This window comes from Trichomycterus rosablanca, chromosome 2, assembly GCF_030014385.1.
Source record: "Trichomycterus rosablanca isolate fTriRos1 chromosome 2, fTriRos1.hap1, whole genome shotgun sequence".
In the NCBI taxonomy this organism is placed as follows: domain Eukaryota; kingdom Metazoa; phylum Chordata; class Actinopteri; order Siluriformes; family Trichomycteridae; genus Trichomycterus; species Trichomycterus rosablanca.
Genome location: NC_085989.1, coordinates 20252505 through 20273549, shown reverse-complemented (window position 1 = coordinate 20273549; position 21045 = coordinate 20252505). Strand labels below are relative to the sequence as shown.

The 21045-nt window shown below is 43.4% G+C and overlaps 1 protein-coding gene across 1 annotated transcript; it reads right to left on the bottom strand.

Annotated features, from left to right (window-relative positions):
• Window positions 1-471: 471 nt before the first annotated feature.
• Window positions 472-19622, bottom strand: pla2g10 (phospholipase A2 group X). Its single transcript, XM_062985863.1, has 5 exons — window positions 19586-19622; window positions 13321-13489; window positions 6976-7035; window positions 1950-1996; window positions 472-626 (listed from the first exon to the last, which is right to left on the bottom strand). The coding sequence occupies exons 1-5, from the start codon at window positions 19620-19622 to the stop codon at window positions 472-474; spliced, it is 468 nt and encodes a 155-aa protein (XP_062841933.1).
• Window positions 19623-21045: the final 1423 nt, after the last annotated feature.

Below are 21045 nucleotides of genomic sequence, written 5' to 3'. Positions count from 1 at the left end.
TTTAAAAGTCTTTGTAAAGAATATCAGCTGTGTTATCGACCAGCTAGGTGCCACACACGGTTGAATGGGGGTTGAATGGGTTCTTCATTACCACAGCAACTGTGGCATCTGCTACCTGGTTGAGGCACCTTCATCAGTGATGGTTGATTAATGAGAAGTAGTGTGTGACTCTCCATATGCTATACTGCTCTCTGTAAGCCCCTGCCTCTGGCAGGTGAAAGGAAGCAGTCAGCGACTTTTCTCTAAGTACTCACGTGTTCACCTTCCGAAAACAGTTGATGGCTGCTCTAAATTGCTCCTAAGTTTAAGTGAACAAGTAGATGCAAAAGTAAGAAATAACCTAAACAAGAGGCATAAGAAACACAAGAAATAACCTATGACAAAACAGGTTACCTAATTGGAATATAGGAATGAAAAACTTTCACCAAATTATGAAATTATCCTACATTGTATGTCTTGAGAATTGAAATATTAGTATGTGTATATATTGCAGGTAGGATTTTCATTTCCACAGAGAAAGTCTGGCCAAAGGAAATATTTTTTGTTGAAAGGGGCCTGTTTTAGGCACTTGCCAGCTTCTCTGTCACATTTGCAGAGCATTTTCTCACATCTGTCTGTAAGGGAATCTGAAAAAAGAAGCCACAACAAAACACATTAGTAGTACATTTTTACTAGTATTTAACTTACAGATGCCTGCTTTTATATTTACAGTATATCCACTAGAATATCTAATATTGACCATTATTTAGCAAAAAATAACCACGCCACCTGAAGAAAGCCATACCTTTGATTTATTTTAATTACATTTAAAGTTTAATTTCAGACTGCAGTGACTGGTAAAGTCAGTTGAGAAAATCATTGGTGCTGCTCTGCCCTCCCTCCTGGACTTGTATTCTTCAAGAACCAAGAAACGGGCAGAAAAAAATTATTACTGACTCCTCATACCCTAACCATAACTTCAACCATTCAACCCCTCCCTTCCGGCAGGCGCTATACAGTAGGTCCATCCGCACTTAAACTTCCAGCTTCAAAAGCAGTTTCTTCCCACAGGCCATCTCTCTTCTAAATAAATAAATGACTCACAATGCAGACTTGAGCATGACAATATTCACCTGCTGCCAATTGAGTAAATATTGTGATACTCATCCTACATGCTGTGCACTTTACTGTTATTTTTAAATATTCCACACGCTGCTAGCTTACATTATCTGTATATCACTGTATATTGCCATCGGTATGTGACCATATATTGTGTACTTCTGCTTATATGTACATACATACATTAGTCACTGAATACTGTACGTAAATACATGCACACATCCATACATTTTCTATACATTGCCTGTATATAGTCTTATAGTTTTTATATTTTTGTGTTTAATGTTTAATTTTTCTTGTGCATTGTCTGCAACTTGTACATTGCTTGTATACTGGATTTATACTAGAGAGATACCATCAGCCGGAACCAAACTACTTTCGTGTATCCAATAAATCTGATTCTGATTCTGATTTTAAATGAGGATAATGAGGATTTTAAATTGAGAGTAAAGGAAATAAAAGAAACATTTTATTATTTTGACCACGAGGGAGGATCACTAAACTCCAAATGTTCTTTTATTGCGTTCACCACATATTTAGGTTTTCACTGTGTATTCAGGGGTGCAATTACTGTGGTTTGTAAGTCTTGAAACATCATGACGTGTGGGAGTAATTCTACTCCACTTAGTCTCAGGCTTACAACACACTGCCCTCTCTTATAACAGATCCCCTGTGCTCCTTAAAACCAGTGGAATTACTAGAGGAGATTCATTTGTTTTTACTTGACACATTTCCATTAACAAGTTCCCTTTAATTTTCCATTTATTTACAGCTCTTGCCAACACATGACAAAAGTCTTGTGCTATTTAGCTTGCATATGCTAGTTTTCATGTCTCTACAGCAGCACATACCACACTCAGCCTCTTTGTCCTCACAAGTCCATTGATACTTTTCAGTTCTTGTTTGGCAGTGTCACACTGCTAGCCTTGGTGTGCTTATATGTGCCACGCCCCTCTTCTCCGTGAGCACACTCACTCCTGCCAGGCCTCACTCCTGATTGGTCCCCCTGAGCAATCAGCCCCAGCTGTTCCTAATCAGGGACCAGTTTAAAAAGGAGAGCTGAGGAACAGGCTGGCAGGGGTTATTTTGGTTTATGGTGGTTATTTTCCAGTGTTCCTAGCCTGTGTTTAGCCAATGTCCCTAGCTTATGTTTAGTTTGTGTTCCTAGCCTGCGTTTAGCCAGTGTTCCTAGCCTGCGTTTAGCCAGTGTTCCTAGCCTGCGTTTAGCCAGTGTTCCTAGCCTGTGTTTAGCCAATGTCCCTAGCTTATGTTTAGTTTGTGTTCCTAGCCTGCGTTTAGCCAGTGTTCCTAGCCTGTGTTTAGCCAATGTCCCTAGCTTATGTTTAGTTTGTGTTCCTAGCCTGTGTTTAGCCAGTGTTCCTAGCCTGTGTTTAGCCAATGTCCCTAGCTTATGTTTAGTTTGTGTTCCTAGCCTGGGTTTAGCCAGTGTTCCTAGCCTGTGTTTAGCCAATGTCCCTAGCTTATGTTTAGTTTGTGTTCCTAGCCTGTGTTTAGCCAGTGTTCCTAGCCTGTGTTTAGCCAATGTCCCTAGCTTATGTTTAGTTTGTGTTCCTAGCCTGGGTTTAGCCAGTGTTCCTAGCCTGTGTTTAGCCAATGTCCCTAGCTTATGTTTAGTTTGTGTTCCTAGCCTGTGTTTAGCCAGTGTTCCTAGCCTGCGTTTAGCCAGTGTTCCTAGCTTATGTTTAGTTTGTGTTCCTAGCCTGTGTTTAGCCAGTGTTCCTAGCCTGTGTTTAGCCAGTGTTCCTAGCCTGTGTTTAGCCAATGTTCCTAGCTTATGTTTAGCCTATGTTCCTAACCTATGTTTAGTCTGTATCCCTAGTTTATATTCCCAGTCCGTGTTCCCAGTCTGTGTTCCCAGTCCGTGTACCTAGTTCATGTTCCATTCTCTTGTCATTCCCTTGTTTAGTTCATTAATAAATATCTTGCCCTACATCTCTGCGTGTGTGTCCGCCCCCTTTGTCTTGTCTTTGTTTAGTCATTAGCCCCACCGTGACATAATAACCCCTCTCTAGGACACAGCGAGATGTTTAGTCTTAGTAATTTTCCGGAGTTTGACTCCATGAGGTTTCCTCTAATCTTCTTACTTTACAAGCCAGCTCCCTATGATGGAAGCGACCTTTTGGTTGAGGGCTTTCTGCTTCAGAGCCAGCTCTACCTGCAAAACCTTCTCGACCCGCAGCCTTCTGAAACACAAAAGGTGATGTTCATGATGTCTAGGCTGAAGGGTGCTGCGCGAGAATGGGCGAGGCGGCTCTGGACTGAGAAGGGAGCAGTGCTGAACTCTGTGCAAGAGTTTGAGGGCCTCATGCGAGCTCAATTTTCTCGTCGTCACCCCAAGGGCTCCAGGGGTCTTTTTGTTTGTTCACCGGCCCCAGTGCCGTGTTCTCAAGTTCGGGTCAGTCCTAGGCCGAGTTCGTCTGTCCAAGTCTGTCCAATGTCTCCAGTGTTTTCGCAGCTGAGTCCAGTTTCTCCAGGGTCCAAACAGCTGACTTCTGACGCATATCCAGGGTCCAAGCAGCTGATTTCGGACGCCTCTCCAGTGTTTTCGCAGCTGAGTCCAGTTTCTCCAGGGTCCAAACAGCTGACTTCTGACGCATATCCAGGGTCCAAGCAGCTGATTCCGGACTCCTCGCCAGTGTTTTCGCAGCTGAGTCCGGTCTTTCCAGGGTCCAAACAGCTGACTTTTGACGCATATCCAGGGTCCAAGCAGCTGATTTCGGACGCCTCTCCAGTGTTTTCGCAGCTAACTTCGGACGCCTCTCCAGGGTCCACGCAGCTGAATGACGTTTCTCCAGTGTTTTCTCAAGTGACTTCGGACGCCTCTCCAGGGTCCTCACCGTTGTTTCAAGGAGTTTCTCAAGGATTTTTGCAGCTGACTTCGGACGCCTCTCCAGGGTCCACGCAGCTGAATGACGTTTCTCTAGTGTTTTCGCAAGTGACTTCGGACACCTCTCCAGGGTCCTCACAGTTGAGTACTGTTTCTCCAGTGTTTTCGCAAGTGACTTCAGACGCCTCTCCAGGGTCCTCACAGCTGAGTGACGTTTCTCCAGTGTTTTCGCAAGTGACTTCAGACGCCTCTCCAGGGTCCTCACCGTTGTTTCAAGGAGTTTCTCAAGGATTTTTGCAGCTGACTTCGGACGCCTCTCCAGGGTCCACGCAGCTGAATGACGTTTCTCTAGTGTTTTCGCAAGTGACTTCGGACGCCTCTCCAGGGTCCTCACAACTGAGTGATGTTTCTCTAGTGTTTTCGCAGCTGACTTTGGACGCCTCTCCAGGGTCCTCGCAGCTGACTGACGTTTCTCCAGTGTTTTCGCAGCTGACTTTGGACACCACTCCAGAGTCCTCACAGCTGAATCAAGGAGATTCTCAAGGATTTGTGCAGCTGATTAATGACGTTTCTCCAGTGTTTTTGCAGCTGACTCCGGACGCCTCTTCTCAAGGGTCACCGCAGCTGACTCCCGAAGCCTCTTCGCCAGGCTCACCGCAGCTGACTCCCGAAGCCTCTTCGCCAGGCTCACCGCAGCTGACTCCCGAAGCCTCTTCGCCAGGCTCACCGCAGCTGACTCCCGAAGCCTCTTCGCCAGGCTCACAGCAGCTGACTCCCGAAGCTTCTTCGCCAGGCTCACCGCAGCTGACTCCCGAAGCCTCTTCGCCAGGCTCACAGCAGCTGACTCCCGAAGCTTCTTCGCCAGGCTCACCGCAGCTGACTCCCGAAGCCTCTTCGCCAGGCTCACAGCAGCTGACTCCCGAAGCCTCTTCGCCAGGCTCACCGCAGCTGACTCCCGAAGCCTCTTCGCCAGGCTCACCGCAGCTGACTCCCGAAGCCTCTTCGCCAGGCTCACCGCAGCTGACTCCCGAAGCCTCTTCGCCAGGCTCACCGCAGCTGACTCCCGAAGCCTCTTCGCCAGGCTCACCGCAGCTGACCCCCGAAGCCTCTTCGCCAGGCTCACCGCAGTTGATTTCTGTTCCTGAGTTGGTGTCCTCCGACGACACTTCTGTTCCTGAGTTGGTGTCCTCCGACGGCACTTCTGTTCCCGAGTTGGTGTCCTCCGACGGCACTTCTGTTCCCGAGTTGGTGTCCTCCGACGGCACTTCTGTTCCCGAGTTGGTGTCCTCCGACGGCACTTCTGTTCCCGAGTTGGTGTCCTCCGACGGCACTTCTGTTCCCGAGTTGGTGTCCTCCGACGGCACTTCTGTTCCCGAGTTGGTGTCCTCCGATGGCGCTCCTGTTCCCGAGTTGGCGCCCCCTGATGGCGCTCCTGTTCCAGAGTTGGAGTCCTTTGATGGTGCTTCTGTTCCCGAGTTGGCGCCCTCCGATGGCGCTCTTGTTCCCGAGTCGGTGCCCCCTGATGGCACTCCTGTCTCCAAAGGCGCTCCTGTCAAGTCAGCACCCCCAGAGGGTGCTCCTGGTTCTTTATCAGCACCCACCGACGGCGCATCTGAACTTTTGTCATGCCTGCCTGAGGACATTTTTAATGACTTCAAATTTACCCCGCAGGGCCCAGGACCTCCTTGTTTTTGTTTATTTTAGGCACTCCAGGTGTAGTGCCTTTGGGAGGGGCATCTGTCACACTGCTAGCCTTGGTGTGCTTATATGTGCCACGCCCCTCTTCTCCGTGAGCACACTCACTCCTGCCAGGCCTCACTCCTGATTGGTCCCCCTGAGCAATCAGCCCCAGCTGTTCCTAATCAGGGACCAGTTTAAAAAGGAGAGCTGAGGAACAGGCTGGCAGGGGTTATTTTGGTTTATGGTGGTTATTTTCCAGTGTTCCTAGCCTGTGTTTAGCCAATGTCCCTAGCCTGTGTTTAGCCAATGTCCCTAGCCTGTGTTTAGCCAATGTCCCTAGCCTGTGTTTAGCCAATGTCCCTAGCCTGTGTTTAGCCAGTGTTCCTAGCCTGTGTTTAGCCAGTGTTCCTAGCCTGTGTTTAGCCAGTGTTCCTAGCCTGCGTTTAGCCAGTGTTCCTAGCCTGTGTTTAGCCAATGTCCCTAGCTTATGTTTAGTTTGTGTTCCTAGCCTGCGTTTAGCCAGTGTTCCTAGCCTGCGTTTAGCCAGTGTTCCTAGCCTGCGTTTAGCCAGTGTTCCTAGCCTGCGTTTAGCCAGTGTTCCTAGCCTGTGTTTAGCCAATGTCCCTAGCTTATGTTTAGTTTGTGTTCCTAGCCTGCGTTTAGCCAGTGTTCCTAGCCTGTGTTTAGCCAATGTCCCTAGCTTATGTTTAGTTTGTGTTCCTAGCCTGTGTTTAGCCAGTGTTCCTAGCCTGTGTTTAGCCAATGTCCCTAGCTTATGTTTAGTTTGTGTTCCTAGCCTGGGTTTAGCCAGTGTTCCTAGCCTGTGTTTAGCCAATGTCCCTAGCTTATGTTTAGTTTGTGTTCCTAGCCTGTGTTTAGCCAGTGTTCCTAGCCTGTGTTTAGCCAATGTCCCTAGCTTATGTTTAGTTTGTGTTCCTAGCCTGGGTTTAGCCAGTGTTCCTAGCCTGTGTTTAGCCAATGTCCCTAGCTTATGTTTAGTTTGTGTTCCTAGCCTGTGTTTAGCCAGTGTTCCTAGCCTGCGTTTAGCCAGTGTTCCTAGCTTATGTTTAGTTTGTGTTCCTAGCCTGTGTTTAGCCAGTGTTCCTAGCCTGTGTTTAGCCAGTGTTCCTAGCCTGTGTTTAGCCAATGTTCCTAGCTTATGTTTAGTCTGTATCCCTAGTTTATATTCCCAGTCCGTGTTCCCAGTCTGTGTTCCCAGTCCGTGTACCTAGTTCATGTTCCATTCTCTTGTCATTCCCTTGTTTAGTTCATTAATAAATATATTGCCCTACATCTCTGCGTGTGTGTCTGCCCCCTTTGTCTTGTCTTTGTTTAGTCATTAGCCCCACCGTGACAGGCAGCCTGCAAGTTCTGCTTGTCCATAGCAGCAGTCATGCTTGTGGCAGCACCTACAAGTGTGTTTACAGTAAAAACGAGAAAATGAATTATGTGCTTAAAGGTTCAGATTAATAAAAAACATTAAATAATTTAAAATTAATAATTAATTAATAAACATGTATAATACTCATATATTATATATGTATTTTAAATGTAGTGAGGTAAGCTTTTTGGTGAAAAATGAGAATAAAAAGAATTATAAACCCCCTGAAGGACTATAGCTGTAATATCATGCAACACATTACCATTCCAGCTTTTCAGTTTTTTTGTGGTCAATACTCAAAAAAATTAGGGTAAGCTGTTATCACTTACTTTAAAGAATACATTGCTTATCACTTTGTGAGGTTGATTACATTGGGTAAAAGACAATGCACAAAGCAAAGGTAAAAAAGCATTAAAAGTTATAAATTAGGGTCGCTCAGGTGGCGCAGCGGTAATACACACTATCACACCAGAGCTGAGATTTTGAACACATCGTTTCGAATCTTATCTCTGCCATCCGGCTGGCTGTTGTTCACACAGGGTGGGAAAGTTGGACTAGGGTTCCTCATAACTGGTGCAGCTACGACCTCTGCTGGCTGGCTGATGGCGTCTGCACAAAGTCGAGGAATAATGTGGACAGGGTGTAGCTCTCCATACACAAAGCTGATACACATTATGAACTCGCCTCGTGCAGGTGAAAAGATGCAGTCGGCTGCTGCACCCGTGTCGGACGGGGCGTGTGTCAGTTGCGGCGCTCCTCAGTCAGCAGTGGAGGGTAGTGTTGGTAGAGGAAGCGTAATGCAATCAGGGTAATTGGATACGACTAGATTAGGGAGAAAATTGGGGGAAAAAAGTTATAAATTAGAAATCCAAAAAATGACAAAGGTACTGAACATAGAGAGGGAAAGTTTTTGTTTTTGTTATTAATTATACTTTACACCCAATGTATATGTTCATGCTAAGTGACATGTCTTTTTGTATGTTGTATTTATTAATATCAGCAAAAACAATATGTATTTCTTTTTGTTCTATTTCATTTATGCATTTTTCTCCCATTTTCTCCCAATTTAGCATAGTCAATTTGTCTTCCGCTGCTGGGGAATCCCTGATTGCAGTGGAGGTGGTGTATTGCTGCTCAGGCCTCTGACGATGCGCAGCCATTTGCGGAACCCCTTTTCACTTATGCACTCTGCACAGGCGCCTCTCTATCTGCCAATCAGTGTCCTTACACAGAGTTTGAAGACCCCACCCACATAGTCCGGTCATCCCGCCCTAGCAGAACCATGTCTGCTGCAGACACTGCCAATTATGCCCACTAGATGGGCGCAACAATATGTATTTCTAAGACACAAGGAGATATATATATATACAGTGTATCACAAAAGTGAGTACACCCCTCACATTTCTGCAGATATTTAAGTATATCTTTTCATGGGACAACACTGACAAAATGACACTTTGACACAATGAAAAGTAGTCTGTGTGCAGCTTATATAACAGTGTAAATTTATTCTTCCCTCAAAATAACTCAAAATACAGCCATTAATGTCTAAACCATCGGCAACAAAAGTGAGTACACCCCTAAGAGACTACACCCCTAAATGTCCAAATTGAGCACTGCTTGTCATTTTCCCTCCAAAATGTCATGTGACTTGTTAGTGTTACTAGGTCTTAGGTGTGCATAGGGAGCAGGTGTGTTCAATTTAGTAGTACAGCTCTCACACTCTCTCATACTGGTCACTGAAAGTTCCAACATGGCACCTCATGGCAAAGACGAATTGTTGCGCTACATGAAGATGGCCAAGGCTACAAGAAGATTGCCAACACCCTGAAACTGAGCTGCAGCACAGTGGCCAAGATCATCCAGCGTTTTAAAAGAGCAGGGTCCACTCAGAACAGACCTCGTGTTGGTCGTCCAAAGAAGCTGAGTGCACGTGCTCAGCGTCACATCCAACTGCTGTCTTTGAAAGATAGGCGCAGGAGTGCTGTCAGCATTGCTGCAGAGATTGAAAAGGTGCGGGGTCAGCCTGTCAGTGCTCAGACCATACGCCGCACACTACATCAAATTGGTCTGCATGGCTGTCACCCCAGAAGGAAGCCTCTTCTGAAGTCTCTACACAAGAAAGCTCGCAAACAGTTTGCTGAAGACATGTCAACAAAGGACATGGATTACTGGAACCATGTCCTATGGTCTGATGAGACCAAGATTAATTTGTTTGGTTCAGATGGTCTCAAGCATGTGTGGCGGCAATCAGGTGAGGAGTACAAAGATAAGTGTGTCATGCCTACAGTCAAGCATGGTGGTGGGAATGCCATGGTCTGGGGCTGCATGAATGCAGCAGGTGTTGGGGAGTTACATTTCATTGAGGGACACATGAACTCCAATATGTACTGTGAAATACTGAAGCAGAGCATGATCCCCTCCCTCCGGAAACTGGGTCGCAGGGCAGTGTTCCAGCATGATAATGACCCCAAACACACCTCTAAGACGACCACTGCTTTATTGAAGAGGCTGAGGGTAAAGGTGATGGACTGGCCAAGCATGTTTCCAGACCTAAACCAAATAGAACATCTTTGGGGCATCCTCAAGCGGAAGCTGGAGGAGCGCAAAGTCTCGAATATCCGCCGGCTCCGTGATGTCGTCATGGAGGAGTGGAAAAGCATTCCAGTGGCAACCTGTGAAGCTCTGGTAAACTCCATGCCCAGGAGAGTTAAGGCAGTTCTGGGAAATAATGGTGGCCACACAAAATATTGACACTTCAGGAACTTTCACTAAGGGGTGTACTCACTTTTGTTGCCGGTGGTTTAGACATTAATGGCTGTGTATTGAGTTATTTTGAGGGAAGAATAAATTTACACTGTTATATAAGCTGCACACAGACTACTTTTCATTGTGTCAAAGTGTCATTTTGTCAGTGTTGTCCCATGAAAAGATATACTTAAATATCTGCAAAAATGTGAGGGGTGTACTCACTTTTGTGATACACTGTATATACAGTGTATCACGAAAGTGAGTACACCCCTCACATTTCTGCAAATATTTCATTATATCTTTTCATGGGACAACACTATAGACATGAAACTTGGATATAAGTTAGAGTAGTCAGTGTACAGCTTGTATAGCAGTGTAGATTTACTGTCTTCTGAAAATAACTCAACACACAGCCATTAATGTCTAAATAGCTGGCAACATAAGTGAGTACACCCCACAGTGAACATGTCCAAATTGTGCCCAAATGTGTCGTTGTCCCTCCCTGGTGTCATGTGTCAAGGTCCCAGGTGTAAATGGGGAGCAGGGCTGTTAAATTTGGTGTTTTGGGTACAATTCTCTCATACTGGCCACTGGATATTCAACATGGCACCTCATGGCAAAGAACTCTCTGAGGATGTGAGAAATATAATTGTTGCTCTCCACAAAGATGGCCTGGGCTATAAGAAGATTGCTAACACCCTGAAACTGAGCTACAGCATGGTGGCCAAGGTCATACAGCGGTTTTCCAGGACAGGTTCCACTCGGAACAGGCTTCGCCAGGGTCGACCAAAGAAGTTGAGTCCACGTGTTCGGCGTCATATCCAGAGGTTGGCTTTAAAAAATAGACACATGAGTGCTGCCAGCATTGCTGCAGAGGTTGAAGACGTGGGAGGTCAGCCTGTCAGTGCTCAGACCATACGCCGCACACTGCATCAACTCGGTCTGCATGGTCGTCATCCCAGAAGGAAGCTGACGCACAAGAAAGCCAGCAAACAGTTTGCTGAAGACAAGCAGTCCAAGAACATGGATTACTGGAATGCCCTGTGGTCTGACGAGACCAAGATAAACTTGTTTGGCTCAGATGGTGTCCAGCATGTGTGGCGGCGCCCTGGTGAGAAGTACCAAGACAACTGTATCTTGCCTACAGTCAAGCATGGTGGTGGTAGCATCATGGTCTTGGGCTGCATGAGTGTTGCTGGCACTGGGGAGCTGCAGTTCATTGAGGGAAACATGAATTCCAACATGTACTGTGACATTCTGAAACAGAGCATGATCCCCTCCCTTCGAAAACTGGGCCTCATGGCAGTTTTCCAACAGGATAACGACCCCAAACACAACCTCCAAGATGACAACTGCCTTGCTGAGGAAGCTGAAGGTAAAGGTGATGGACTAAACCCAATTGAGCACCTGTGGCGCATCCTCAAGTGGAAGGTGGAGGAGTTTAAGGTGTCTAACATCCACCAGCTCCGTGATGTCATCACGGAGGAGTGGAAGAGGATTCCAGTAGCAACCTGTGCAGCTCTGGTGAATTCCATGCCCAGGAGAGTTAAGGCAGTGATAATAATGGTGGTCACACAAAATATTGACACTTTAGGCACAATTTCGACATGTTAACTGTGGGGTGTACTCACTTATGTTGCCAGCTATTTAGACATTAATGGCTGTGTGTTGAGTTATTTTCAGAAGACAGTAAATCTACACTGCTATACAAGTTGTACACTGACTACTCTAAGTTATATCCAAGTTTCATGTCTATAGTGTTGTCCCATGAAAAGATATAATGAAATATTTGCAGAAATGTGAGGGGTGTACTCACTTTCGTGATACACTGTATATATATATATACAGTGTATCACAAAAGTGAGTACACCCCTCACATTTCTGCAGATATTTAAGTATATCTTTTCATGGGACAACACTGACAAAATGACACTTTGACACAATGAAAAGTAGTCTGTGTGCAGCTTATATAACAGTGTAAATTTATTCTTTCCTCAAAATAACTCAATATACAGCCATTAATGTCTAAACCACCGGCAACAAAAGTGAGTACACCCCTTAGTGAAAGTTCCTGAAGTGTCAATATTTTGTGTGGCCACCATTATTTCCCAGAACTGCCTTAACTCTCCTGGGCATGGAGTTTACCAGAGCTTCACAGGTTGCCACTGGAATGCTTTTCCACTCCTCCATGACGACATCACGGAGCTGGCGGATATTCGAGACTTTGCGCTCCTCCACCTTCCGCTTGAGGATGCCCCAAAGATGTTCTATTGGATTTATGTCTGGAGACATGCTTGGCCAGTCCATCACCTTTACCCTCAGCCTCTTCAATAAAGCAGTGGTCATCTTAGAGGTGTGTTTGGGGTCATTATCATGCTGGAACACTGCCCTGCGACCCAGTTTTCGGAGGGAGGGGATCATGCTCTGCTTCAGTATTTCACAGTACATATTGGAGTTCATGTGTCCCTCAATGAAATGTAACTCCCCAACACCTGCTGCACTCATGCAGCCCCAGACCATGGCATTCCCACCACCATGCTTGACTGTAGGCATGACAAACTTATCTTTGTACTCCTCACCTGATTGCCGCCACACATGCTTGAGACCATCTGAACCAAACAAATTAATCTTGGTCTCATCAGACCATAGGACATGGTTCCAGTAATCCATGTCCTTTGTTGACATGTCTTCAGCAAACTGTTTGCGGGCTTTCTTGTGTAGAGACTTCAGAAGAGGCTTCCTTCTGAGGTGACAGCCATGCAGACCAATTTAATGTAGTGTGCGGTGTATGGTCTGAGCACTGACAGGCTGACCCCCCACCTTTTCAATCTCTGCAGCAATGCTGACAGCACTCCTGCGCCTATCTTTCAAAGACAGCAGTTGGATGTGATGCTGAGCACGTGCACTCAGCTTCTTTGGACGACCAACGCGAGATCTGTTCTGAGTGGACCCTGCTCTTTTAAAACGCTGGATGATCTTGGCCACTGTGCTGCAGCTCAGTTTCAGGTTGTTGGCAATCTTCTTGTAGCCTTGGCCATCTTCATGTAGCGCAACAATTCGTCTTTTAAGATCCTCAGAGAGTTCTTTGCCATGAGGTGCCATGTTGGAACTTTCAGTGACCAGTATGAGAGAGTGTGAGAGCTGTACTACTAAATTGAACACACCTGCTCCCTATGCACACCTGAGACCTAGTAACACTAACGAGTCACATGACATTTTGGAGGGAAAATGACAAGCAGTGCTCAATTTGGACATTTAGGGGTGTAGTCTCTTAGGGGTGTACTCACATTTGTTTGTATTTACTGAATTGCAGTCAGTGTGACTACAAAACCGGAAGAGAAATAAACAACCCATTTTGCATGTGGTAAATGCAGGCTGGAGCTATTTTCATTTGCCAAAACCACAGCCCCAGATGGCAATTTGCTCTTGACAATATATATTTTACCAATCTTACCAATCTTATTTTTACCATTCAGAGTTGATTTATGAAAACTGGTATCACTTATTATACAATATTCAAAAAAGGGGTCCCACACTCCAGAGTTTTTTCATAATGTCTTACCAGTCTGCTTTGTCTTTGGGCCAGCCGTTTCCTCCGAGGCCACAGTAGCATCCATACAACAAGTAGGATAAAGCTGACCTTCCTGTGCTGCATTTAATGATGCCAGCAAGTTCCAGAAGACCTCTTTTACTCCTTATGGACGTCTGGGCCATTAGCGAGGCCATACATACTGGTAAAATAGACAACATTAACTAACACTGAATATGATTAGCTTTTTGTCCATAAGAGTGTTTTGAGGAATTTTGCTGTGGAAAGTTCACATAGCTTGTACAGTGGTGCCTTGTAACTCGAAAGTGGTTTTGTCACTTATCATGTAAATTACTGAGCTTGCTGAGGAATATGGTATTTCAAGTTGGTGCCGTGACCCGGATGGCAAACTGAAACCTTCTTGGTAAGTAAACGCCATTTCGAACCTAAGAGAAATTTTGGCTGAATAAGATAAAACGGAGTCAGTAAAGGTTATCCTCTTTGCAAAAGAGAAAATTGTAATGCATTATTACTGATTGTAACAGATATTTTCTCTGAAAGAAAGGAAGTTTGATTGTTATTGCATCTGAAAGTAATCTGTGTTTGCTGTTGGTTACTGTTAGTGTAATCTGTTTTACAGCTGTTTAAGAATTTGTTGGTTACTTTTGTAGTAATCTGTATATTTGCTGTTGGTTACTGTCGGTGTAATCCATCCACTTCTGTTGGTTACTGTCAGTGTAATCTGTCCACAGCTGTTTAAGAATTCGTTGGTTACCTTTGTCGTAATCTGTGTTTGCTGTTGGTTACTGTTAGTGTAATCTGTTTTACAGCTGTTTAAGAATTCGGTTGGTTACTGGTGCTTGTAACTATCACCTTTCTTAAAAAGAGTGAAATCTTGGTTACTGCTGTAATGCCTTTGTTTTGCTGCAATCCCGGTCAGTAGGGAAAGTTTTGTTTTGTTTTGTTTGTTTTTTCTGCTTCCTCACCATGTTTAGTAAAAGTAAAATTGCCCAGGATATTGGTAAAGACTTCTGGAAGCCTCCTAACTATAAATCCAGCACCTTAGTTAAGGGAGGGACTGAAATGCCTGAGTGGACTGATTTAGAGTTTGAAAAGTTAATTAATGATGTAGTAAAGAACCACATTAATGAACAAAAGAGACATCAGTACTTTTCATCCAAGGGTTTCACTGATAATAAAATATGGACTCCTGCTGAGTGTAAAACAGCTTTAGGCTTCGGCCTTAAGCATGAATCAGTGAAGGAATGTCTGTTTGTTTATAAGCAATATTGGGAATACAAGTTGAAATCAATGGATGAAAGGTTAAAAGAAGCTGAGGCAAAGGTTGTTGAACTAACCAGTAAATGTAAAAAGCATGAAACAGCTGCTATAAATGCCCAGAGAACATGTGTGAACCTTAGGCATTCACTAATAGATCTTGAGCAGCAACATGCTAATTGCATAGCTAAACCAAAACAGCAGTGCCGTCCCCCACCTGTAACCCCCCTGCCAGGTCAGCCATGCTACACAGAGGATGCCTTGAGTAATGAGACTGACCACTCTGATGGATCGGAATTCTTTTTATCTGATAAGGATTCTGACCATGCTAGTGATCAAGTATCTTTTTCAAGACACATTCAAATGCGACCTGTGACTAATGTATCACCAGAGGTACATAATAGGGAAGGTGAAATCAAGGAAACTCGACCAATTTGCCGAGCTGCTTCAGTCCTTTTGTGTGCTATCAGTGAAGTATCTGAGAAACGCGTTGATGTTCAAATCAGAGAACAGAATTTTTCATTTCTTGTAGACACAGGGGCTCAAGTCACTACTTTGTCTGAAACCGTTTGCATATCCTTAGGATAACCTTTAACAGACAAACACATCACAGCTGAGGGAAAGGGTAATGTTGGTATTCCCTTAACTTTATCTTCACCCATATCTGTTAATCTAGGGCCTAAAAGCATTTCATGGCAATTTTGGGTAGGAAAAGTTGAAAATATTTTTGGCATGGAAGGGAGCTTATCTGCTCTTTGTTCATTTCTGCAGATTCTTGTGTTTTGGAACCTTGGTGTTGATAATGTTATATTGAGTAGTGAGAATAAGGAAACACATGACACAGATATGAAGGCATTTCCTGATCTTTTGGCTAGCAAAGAACACAAGGCCTTGCGTGACAAAGCACAGTTGTGTTGTGCTGGTGTACAATATTCATGACAATGGGTTACCCAGGGTTCTAGATGAATTTTGCCTGCTAGAAGCTCTGCAGTTAATGCAATGTCACTGGCAACTACAGTGCACTAACAGTGCACAAATTGCGAGCTTTCTTAGATCTGTGCAAATACTGGAGACCCTGGATAAATTCTTATGCTGCAATTTCACAACCACTATACGATCTGCTTAAAGGTAACCCTGGACAAAACGTCATGAACGCTAGAACAAATAATAATAGTCAAAGGTCCTCATTCTGTGTCAGCACTACTCAATAATGGTCGTGTCTTGTCAGTAACTACCTCCAGGTGGGGTAACTGGCGTGCAGTTTTGACAGCTCCTAATGTGGTAATTCAGAATGCAACCATGAACAATCCTTCATCTCTTATGATGTCTTCACTGACTGATGCCACTGAGGAAGGAGACGACCATGATTGCATTGAATTATCTAATCCTCATTTTGTTTTTAAAGATGCCCCTCTCGATAACCCTGATTTGATTCTTTTTACTGACAGTTTCTCAAACCACAGTGATGGTCAGCGTAGATCTGGATGGGCAGTAACTGACAGCTACCTAACTTCAGCCAGTGGTAGTCTTCCTCCTTCTTACTCAGCACAGCAGGCTGAGTTGGTGGCCCTAACTAAAGCATGTAAACTTGCATCAGGCAAGAGGGCTATGGTTTATACAGATTCTTGTTATGCATTTGGGGTGGTCCATGATTTTGGACATTGCGGAAACATAGAGGTTTCCTGACAGCTGCAGGTACCCCTGTTAAAAATGCTGATTCGGTACAGAATCTTTTGGAGGCAGTTAACTTACCTACAGATTTAGCTAAGTCAAATCACACACTGGGGGCATTTCATTTGAAGCACAAGGCAACAGATTTGCTGATGAAGTAGCGGAAAAGGACAAGTTTTTATTACCAGCCACTTACTAATACTGAGCATAGCAGTAATAACACATCTTCCATTTCTAAGTTAAAGTCTGATTCTCCAAGCTGAGAACTTGGATTACTGACTCAACAGTGAAATGTGAGGGAAAGAAAACATGAGAATACATGTAAGGTCGTGTCTGCTCCTCTGAATTAATTTAGGGTCAGAAAGAGGAGGGGTGGGTAATATACAGAGCCACAAGAGAAGAACTGTATGTGTCTAAAACTACAGGGGCCAAACTCTGTGGTGAAGATTTCCACACACTGTATATTACCATAGCAGCCCCTCCTAAGGGACAGATAGTGAGGAGCAGCAAGTAACCTTACATGACAAGTAAATTAATTAATTAAATTAATTAAAGAGACTAAACTCAATGAGGAACAGTTCACTGCGTACGTTTCTTTGTGTTTCCCACAGAAATACCCAGAAGTTGGATGGTGAGCTGGGTATGTCTGCATGACGATCTGCCTGGTTGACTGTTGAAGCCCACTAGAACAACATGCCTACCTGCCACACTGCAACATGGTTTCACTGCATGGGATTGCACATGGATGAACAATGGAGGTGTGACATATCGCCATGCAATCAACCATCCAAGCTCCTGGACTGCATCCATCGTGGACACACCTGAAGACACCACATCTCTCTAAGGACATATCCAACATCTTTGTCGACATACTGTACATCCATAAACAGCTCCAGAACTTGGCTGCATGAACTTCTTGGACAATCTCTGCATAACTTTACAGAAATAGGCATTGTCCTATTCTGTATAGTTATAACCCCTTTAAATGTTTGTTTGTATGTTTTGTATTTTGGTTTTGTGATTCTCCATTAGGGAGAATCAGAGGGAGCATTAAGAGAAATTATCCCCCTTTTCTTACATTTTGTATATTGAAATTAACCCTCCTGTTTGATCCCCCATCCTGTATCACCCCACTCCCTGTCTCCTACACACACCCAATCCTGTCTACCCACACCTAATTGTGTTATTAAGCCCAAAGCCCTTTTGTTATCTCCTGTATTACCCATAATAAAACCAGCACCCTTTTATTACCCTAGCCCAACCTTTTGGTCACCTTTTGCAGTCCCTCTCTGCATGGTCATTCCTGCCCCCCTGACCTCCTCCTCTTTCTTTCTAATCCTCCCCTCATTTCTAGTGTATATAAAGTCTTCCCAAAATATATGTAGTTAGATTTTTTTGTCGGTCTTCCAAGCTGTGCCCATACATCTATCTGTATGTGTTAATAAACGACTCTACTCCTGAAGACTGGCGGTCTCCTGGCTCCTGAATTAAGCTGAATTTCTAACAAGAAGCATAAGGAAACAATAAAGAAGTAAAGGTAAAGAGCAGGTTTTATTGTATTGAACTGTTTTTCAATTGTATTTCAGTATTTTTATATTATATTGTGCTATTTTCAGTGTATTGGGTGTCAAAAACAACCCAATTATTTTACATTAGCCTAAAATATATGCTGTTTTACGGGACCATGAAAGGCATTATCAGGTTTCCCATACATCCTTATGGGAAAAAATACCTTGAAACTCAAGGTACCACTGTACTCTCATTTTAAAAACAAAAGGTTTTTTTTCCAATTCAGTTTTTTTTTTTTTTTCATTTTACATCTATTTGTAATATATGGTGTATTTATATATTTCTGTATATTTAATCACAGCCCTACAACAATTGCTTAATGTCCTGCCAAAACACATTTGTGTTTATGATGTGATAGCTCAGTGGTTAAGGTACTGGACTAGTAAACAGAAGGTTGCCGGTTCAAGCCCCGCCACCACCAAGTTGCCACTGTTGGGTCCCTGAGCAAGGCCCTTAACCCTCAATTGCTCATCGTGTTCCGCTCATTGTGTAAGTCGCTTTGGATAAAAGCGTCTGCTAAATGATGAGTTCTTTACATGACTTTAACTAAACCTTTTACTATCCCTGACCAACGCCATTCTTGGCCAGTTTGGCCAAAGATCTAACTCTAGAAAGGTTAGTCAATCTTCTTTTTCTAAATTATTGAGGCCACTGTGGTCCTGGAATCTTATTTTTGGTTTAATTTCCTTGCCCTGATTCAAGCCTTGGCACCTTTTGATCATAAAGATTCAATCAATTCAATTCAATCAATTCAAATTACAGTTTATAACAATATAACTGCTTTCCAATTCAGTTCTAAATACATCTCAAAGATAATTATACAGAATGCACTTGACCATAATCTGAAGTGTCAAGGTGTGTCTGTGCTCACAAAGTGCTTAATTAGGTACAACTATGTGACGTATTCACGTATGTATTCATGTATTATTTTGTTGTCTGAGCTACACCTACCACACAAATTAACTTGGGGATTATAAAGCCATCAGTAAAGCCATATAAAGCCATGTAAAGACATATAAAGCCATCAGTGACCTGTGATCAGAAAGTGTCCACTGACAAAAGACTAGAGAAAGATCAACACACATTTTGCATGAAAAGGCTCTAACTACACATTTGTGAGGTCACAAATTAAGAGTATATGTTTAAGAGTAAATTACTTCATGTGTTTTAGCATAAAATGCCACATTCTACAGGTTACAAGACTATTATGTTTTTATTTAAGCACTTACATTTAAGCATTCTGTTCTATGCTTAGACAACAACAGTATTTACGCATGGGATCATATGACACCAGTGTTTTTATCTTATCAGAACCTGATCTTTCACTGTCTTTAAAAATAAAGAAAACATTAAATAAAGTCAATAATCACTTTAAATCACTAACAATTAAACTTACCTTACTGGTTTTGCATTAAAAATAAAATTCTAGATCACTGTTGATCATTATCGACCTAACAAACATTTGTTTCAAAACCTGTGGAAGGAATGTAGACTAACATCAGACATAAGTCATTTTTTTTCTCCACAAACATGCTCATTATATCTAGTGTAATGTTTTTCCACCACACAAAGTATTCCTAGTGTTAAATTACCCAACACCTACACCTGTTTATATACGTGCAACTGGATAAAGAACAACACTGTGGGGATATACTGTGCAATACAAGTAAAGTTTAATTGTAATAGCTGTGAACTGCTGCTTAGGTTTCACAACATTAACAACTCATTACCAAAAGTATAAAAAGTAACTAGACTATAATAAAAGTTAAAACATACTGACCTGACAGGAGCACGAAAGTCGAATACAGCACTCTCATTGTGTGAGTCTCAGCAGAGCAACTGGAGCCTGCGTTCTTTCATAAACGTACACTAGCAGCTTTCAGAGTGAAACCTTTATTTAGCTGCTGCCTGGAATAATCTCCTAACCATCACTACAACCGCTGTGTAATCTTTGCATTTTATTACTACACTCTTACCAAAGCATGGTTCATTCTTTATTTATTTTATTATGAAGCCAAGAATAATATAAGAAATAATAGAAAACACATTTTGTCAAGTCTTTTAGAGCAGTGTTAAAAAAAATCCATTGTACTTTACAGTGCATTATACTTTTGGCCATATTGTTTATAAGTTTGTGATATGGTATTATGGTATTTAGTGTGGGTGCCTAGACTTAAACATGAGCTTGGTTCAATGCTTATTTGACATGTTCTTTCTGCATTACAGAGACTTTACTGGAAGGAAATTAATAGTAGAACAATGACATTAAAAAATATTAGTTTTAAGCCGCTCAGGTGGCACAGCAGTAAAATGAAACGCTGAAACCAGGGCTGGATTCTGAGTACGTAGTATCGAATCCAGCTCTGCTTCACCTGTTCGAAGCTGAGTGGCTGTATGAGCAACGATTGGCCGGTTGCTCAGTTGGGGGGTGGGACAAAGAACCGAATGTGGGTCTCTCTCTGTCAGAATGCGATTACGACCTCTGCCGGCTGATTAGAGGCGCCTGCACAGGAGATGAGGAAGAGTGCCCTTAGGGTGTGTCTCTCTGCATGCAACGCTAGGTGGCGCCAAACTCATAAATGTGTGGGTGGCAAAAATGCATCCGGCTGCTGCTCATGTTTCGGAGGGGATATGCGTTAGCTTCGATCTCCTCGGTCAGGGCAGGGTTCAGCATAGACAGAGAGGAAGCACGATGCACACTGAACAATTGGATGCGCTAAAGGGGGAGAAAAAGGGGGGGGAAATTAATAAATAAACAAATAAATAAAAAATATATATATATTAGTTTTAAAAAGAATTGCTAAAAGAGATATGTTTCATATACAAGTCTGGAATGTTTAACAAAACTATTTCAGAGGCGTAAACCTTCTGAGAACTGGTCAACCTAATAAATTACACATCAAAGTTCAACCTTCTCCAGGAAGTTAAAAATATGATGAACAATATAAAAAAATTTAAAAGGCTGCCAGATTTTTGATGATCCAAGATGGCGGCGCGTTAACACGCAGCGGCCGCTCTGGGGTCGAAAAACGGTGTTTTTTGTTGTTTTGCAGAAAAGTTTGTAAGTTTTGTTTAGGACAGTTTTGTTTATAAACGTATGGAAACCACTTTTGACTCAGTTTACAACCGCCATACACTGCTACAATTGAGAAAACAGTCAGAAACCAACCTGCAAGATGATCTGCGGCGAACTCTGCATGAACTCTGCCTACTTCGCGAACCAGGCCTGCAGTCCTCGGA